This window comes from Bidens hawaiensis, unplaced genomic scaffold, assembly GCF_021521415.1.
Source record: "Bidens hawaiensis isolate Kalapana, Puna unplaced genomic scaffold, B.hawaiensis_p1.1 tig00060003_1, whole genome shotgun sequence".
Classification (NCBI taxonomy): Eukaryota; Viridiplantae; Streptophyta; class Magnoliopsida; order Asterales; family Asteraceae; genus Bidens; species Bidens hawaiensis.
Window position 1 is genome coordinate 57,222 of NW_027500815.1, and position 5,735 is coordinate 62,956.

Consider the following 5,735-nt stretch of genomic DNA (forward strand, 5'->3'; position numbering starts at 1 on the left):
AAGTGTTCATGTCTGACAATTAGTTGTGTATTCGTATTCGAAGAGGAAATCATAAGCTTCTTGGACGAATCTCTCTTTAATCAGTGCCTAAAAACCTTCTCTTGGTAAGAATGTAGGTTTTAAACCTCTTTATTACCTCCTAAAAGTGTATGAATTTGCTTGTGATTTTAAACTTATGATGCTAAAAATGACTTTTTTTTTTTCGATTTGTAAGAAAGATATGGTATCAACTGGTCACGTATAACCGGGCCAGGCCTCAAGACGAGGTGTGACACAATATTTTCAAATGCTCAATTTAGTCGGAACTTAAAGAACTAATGGAGATGGAAGAAAAATGACACCTTCAGTATTGAAGTTTCGAATATGAAGATTAATGATAATTATAATGATCAAACTTTAGAACCAAGGTAATAAAAGACTACCAATAATTTTCTTCTCGAAAAGCATGTTGCTTCTTTCAATACAACAAATGCAACACATCTGACATTGTGTGTATATCTTAACTATAAAATATGTGATACATTGCTTACAGTGTGTGTAGAATCAACGGAGCGCCAAACTGAGGTTGAAGAGTAGGCATTGTGTGCGGAGCATGCGAGTATGATGGCGATAGATAGAAAAAAAAGCGTTACAAAATCATTTGCAAGAGCCATTTTTGCTTCAAGTAAAGCAAAGTTCTGGCCAATGCATATACGGGGGCCACCTCCAAACGGAAGGTACACAGCTTGTCCCTTAGTAATCTTTGAAACACCTTCAGAAAATCTTTTAGGCTTAAACTCGTTCACATATTCATGCCACATATCTTTGTCATGATGTAAAAGTAGTGTGTTTATTTGGATAAGGGTCCCAGCAGGTAAGGTTAAGTTACCTAATTTTGTTTCGTTGTGTACTAGGCGTCTAAGTATTGCCAACGGAGGATATAGTCTGAGAACCTCATTGAAAATATTGTTAATCTGCATACAATATATATAAGAGCAATTAAACATATTCTAAAAATTGTCATCAATCATTTAGTTAGAAAAGATCGACTTACAACTCTTAGATTACTCAAACCATCAATATCTGGATTTTTAGCTCCGAAGACACATAAAACTTCATCTCTAGCACGTGTATGCCATTCCGTATCTTGAGCTAACAAAATCATTGTCCAAACAAGCATATTTCCGGTGGTCTCTTGCCCCGCGAAGTAGAAAAGTCTGCATTCTTCGATAACCTCTTCAATGCTTAATCCGGAATTGTTATTCCCATGTTGATTGATTTCTTTGTAATTGGAATCCAAAAGTATGCCCAAAAGGTCATCATGGCTAGCTTCCCCGGCTTTCATTGCAGCAATTCGTTTATTGATTATGTTCTTTATTGAACCACTCACTTGTTGGCCAATCTCTTTCATCCTCTTATTTATTCTCGTTGGTAAAAATCTATCAGATCTTACTGATCAGCACAAAATTCCAATGATACTACCTATTAAAGCTTCCAATAAAGTTTAGTATCGGCATACCTTGATCCTGGAATGTAAATTGAATTTACAACCTTCACAACTAGCACTGCCTGTTCTCTTTGAAGTTCAAATATCTTTCTTCCCTCCTCAAAACTACTACCAAATGCGGTACGCGAAATTACATCACTTGAAAAAGTTTGAAGATAAGGCCACACATCTACTTCACATTTTCTTTGTTGGGATAAAACTTTCTCCCACTTGTGGATCATCTCATTGCAACTCACATAAAAGGCTGGTATCATATGCTGTAAAAGAATTATCATAAACTAAGGCACGCTAGATCATTCTCGTAACAAAAACGAAATAGCAAGAAGATAACCTTGAGCTTCTCCACGTGAAAAGCTGGATTGATAATTTTTCTATGCTTAACCCATTGATCACCCTCAACATCTATTAATCCTCTTAGCAGTAACTTTGTTATTGGATTAACTCCTCTTGCTTTTTGATATTTATTATAATTAGTCAAGACCTCTCGTATCATAGTAGGTTCAGATATGTGTACCACAGGTTTTGTTCCCATCCATGTAAAACAACTCTTACCTATATAATCAAAGACAAAAGCCAAAAAATCTTAATACAACATAAACATATATTTTAGATGCTCGTTCTTTAATGAATATACAATAATCCATATATGTGTATTTTGAACTATATATTCAAGAGCATGTTATAAGCATTGATTGTGGGAAATTAGGACCTTGATCGAACACACAAACACGAGATTGAACAACTTGTTTGACTCCTTTTATTATTATAAATAAAGCATACAAATTACAATATCCCTAACCATCTATTTATACTAAAACTTTAACTTGCTTACCAAGAGTCCAAGACTCCTAATTAGACTCAACCTGGAAAACTAAATAAATTAATAAAAATAATAAAATCTTATTCCTAATTAAATAGAAAAAGCTCAATAAATAATTCACCGAGAATTATCTATAACCCATTTGATCTTTATCTCCAAAATTCAAGATTAATATATTCAATTCTTCATTGATAACTATGGCTTTGATCCCATAAGGCCGACACAAACATGATCCATTTAGCCAAGCATGTTCGCAGATATAATTTGAAATTGATCGATTCCCGTTTAGACTAAACCAAAACTCACAAATTTTACGTTGTGCTTTCATGTTAGGACTGAACCCCCACCCCTGTCGATAACAATGAACTGATATCCCCTTGTAATCACGTATAACAAGGAATTATACTCCAGAAGTTGATAAAATATTTACTAATAAAGAGTGCATGAGTTTTACTTAGTTAGTAGCTGCATGTTAATGGATATGGTCAACTTACTCAATTATTGGATTATTCTCTCCTTGATTTAGTCACCATGATTTACTCCTATTACAGCTCACATTCCTTACCACCATCCACATGTTTTGGCTATTTCCTTTTTTTCTAAAGTTTGACCACTTGTATTTATTTGGCTTTACATCTCTTGTAATTGCAATCACAAAATATACACATATCATTTTTGGTACATATGGGAGATTAATAATATATCATATAACTAAACCAAGAGAACCAAACCTTCATACCAAGAGTTGCGAGGGACTTGTAGAAGAAGGGCGAGACACGAGGAGCGATATCGTGAGTAAGATTCATCGGTTTAGACTTGGCTTCGTTCATCATCTGTGCGATCTCTTTGAGATCTCCATAAAAGAATCTATAAGGGGTACCCTTAAGTCCTTGATCTCTTAGAAACTTTTCAATCTTCTTCGGTTTGAACCACAACCAATTCAAAATCCTCCATGTATAAAACAAGAAGATTGCTGCTACTCCAAGAACAGAAACTGTAGTAATCTCCATGGCAGGTGGGTACAAAATAAAGTTTTTGATCAATGATTGATGGTATTATTCTTGGGGTAATGTTTAGTTCACCCCCTCATTATAGTCGTCATGGGCCCACTTCACATGACTTTTTGTGGGGAGAGTTGAATGAGTTTCTGGTATCAATAAACCAAAAACATTTTAAGTGAGCTTTCAAATGTTTGTTAACCAATGTTTTTCCCAGCGCAACAACACGGACGGTGGTAAAACACAAACGTTGATACGGTAAGTCGACGTAAATTCCGTCAGTTTTAGTTACATACGTTATTGTATTGGAACTAAGACAAAAACAAAACAAAAACTTATAAAAATTAGGGTGGACCAATGGCGTGACTTCGATCGGTAAAACTCGATCATTTGTAAAACCCGACCGTTATCAATCCCAGGCGTTGAGGCGGTTGAGTCTACGCGAATTCAGCCGGTTTTCGTCATGTTCAACGGTACCGGAACTAAAAAAAGAAAAATTAGCATTCGGTCGGTTTTCTTTACGTATTGGAACTAAAACAAAATAAGGTGAGTCAACGCGAATTCGGTCGGTTTTCGTTGCGTTCGGCACGGTAACTAAAACAAAATAATAAAAAAAGAACAAAAACAAATTCACATTCTGTGGGTTTTTATTACGTTCATTACGGCCGAAACTAAAACAAAACAAAAAAATACTATAAATATGGTGCCGCAAAGTGGCCTAATCGGGACTTTGCGACACCAAACTTGTTAATTATATTATATAATAATGTTTATTTATAGTTTCTCATTTTAAGACTTTTGTATGTGTTTGTTTTCATTTTAAATGAACTAGGTTGTTACCCGGCGCGTTGCGCCGGGCTTTCTGTTGATCGGACGTCGTTTCCGTAAGTTGTCGCGAATTCGGTTGGCATCGGCTACGTTCTTTACGGTACCAAAACTAAACCCAAAAACTATTCCTCAAAATAACGTATTTAAAACAAAGTAAAAAACGAAATATCTAACCACCTTACTTTTTCGTTGCTTGATCTAGTATGAAATCTATTTAAAAAAAGACAAAAGAAAACCATAAAGAACAAAAATACAAAAAAAAAAACTATTTAAGAAAAAACAAAAGAAAACCATAAAAAACAAAAATACAAAAAAACCGGCTTACATAAGGTTCGAACTCGAGACAACCGGGTTATAACAATACAACACCACAACCACAACAATTTTGTTTTTGTTACTTTCAAATGAATAAATAATCAAACATATTTCAAAATATTAAAAAAAAGAAACGTTATGCCTGCCACATGACAGCCACTGATTGAACCAACAATAAAACTACTGTAGCTAAAGGTTTCTTTTTATATATAGTACAATAAGACTTAATAGTAGTATGTGATATACTAGTAGTTTATTATTTTAGTGTTATCTTAGCGTCATATTTCAACCTATGTTCTACTCATCTTTTATCTTTCACCTTTTTTTTTTAATTATTTAATAGGATATTGATAATAAATCCGAACTTTGGTCCATTGGCCTGCATTAAGCGTAACTTAAGAAAATGTAACACAACAGTCTCCTAACTTTCAACCTATTTTCCTCCACCAAGCTTTTTTTCTAACGGAGTCCAACCCTTTAGTTTTGATGGCATAGATACTTGCGTGGACGCTTATGTGAAAAAAAAAATATTTATTATATAAAAAAACCCACATCAAATAAATAATATACACACACATTCACACCGCTGCATCACCACAGTCTGCACCACCACCACCTATTGCACCCAAAATCGCATCTCTAAATTGAATTTAGCCACCATCACCTCCTCTGAAATCTCTGTTCAAATCTTATTCGGTGAAATCGTCGCCACCAATTCAGCCGCAGGTGAAGTCTGCCGATTCAGAAACCGTCATGGCACCATCACCCTAAAAAACCAACCACACAATTGCAAATGCAGTCATTTTAATTCCGGCATTCTTGAATACGCTCTACACACACTCCATACCTCCATCATTATCTTCTTCCTCGAGCTCTGATTCTGCCAATTATGTATACTGGCTAATAATTTTTATTCTGAATTTGTTTAATGACATTACATGGCAATAGTTAAATTCCATGTTGGCTTTATTAGTTGCTTAGAGTCAACTGGTATGCAGTCCAGTCTTTTTGACTTATTGTATTGGCTATTTAAGGAATTTAACTACATACTCTTAATAAGTTAAACTTCAAGCCCGTAATGCTTCTTCGGAAGAGGTGAGCTTCACATGACGAACCCGCCTACTACTTCCTTGGTCGCGTACATTGATGCTGATTGGGCTGGTTGCACCAACACTCCCCGATATGATTCCCTTCCGGCAATTGCGTCTGCTACGGCAACAATCCAATTTCATGGTCATCAAAACGACACTCAACATTTCCGGGTCTAGTGCCTAAGCGGAATACCCAG

At 35.3% G+C, this 5,735-nt stretch overlaps 1 protein-coding gene across 1 annotated transcript; it reads right to left on the reverse strand.

Annotated features, from left to right (window-relative positions):
* Positions 1 to 503: 503 nt before the first annotated feature.
* Positions 504 to 3,316, reverse strand: LOC143602884 (cytochrome P450 CYP72A219-like). Its single transcript, XM_077079860.1, has 5 exons — positions 3,046 to 3,316; positions 1,818 to 2,038; positions 1,499 to 1,743; positions 1,034 to 1,418; positions 504 to 953 (listed from the first exon to the last, which is right to left on the reverse strand). Exons 1-5 carry the CDS (start codon positions 3,314 to 3,316, stop codon positions 504 to 506), a joined length of 1,572 nt encoding a protein of 523 aa, XP_076935975.1.
* Between the last annotated feature and the right edge of the window lie 2,419 nt (positions 3,317 to 5,735).

What these genes read in the sequence shown, in the direction of transcription:
- LOC143602884 (XM_077079860.1), bottom strand. Translation starts at nt 3,316, where the DNA reads ATGGAGATTACTACAGTTTCTGTTCTTGGAGTAGCAGCAATCTTCTTG. An exon ending in TTCACGTGGAGAAGCTCAAG is followed by an intron (nt 1,744 to 1,817) that starts GTTATCTTCTTG and finishes ATTCTTTTACAG; the next exon opens with CATATGATACCAGCCTTTTA. An exon ending in GTTTGAGTAATCTAAGAGTT is followed by an intron (nt 954 to 1,033) that starts GTAAGTCGATCT and finishes TATTGTATGCAG; the next exon opens with ATTAACAATATTTTCAATGA.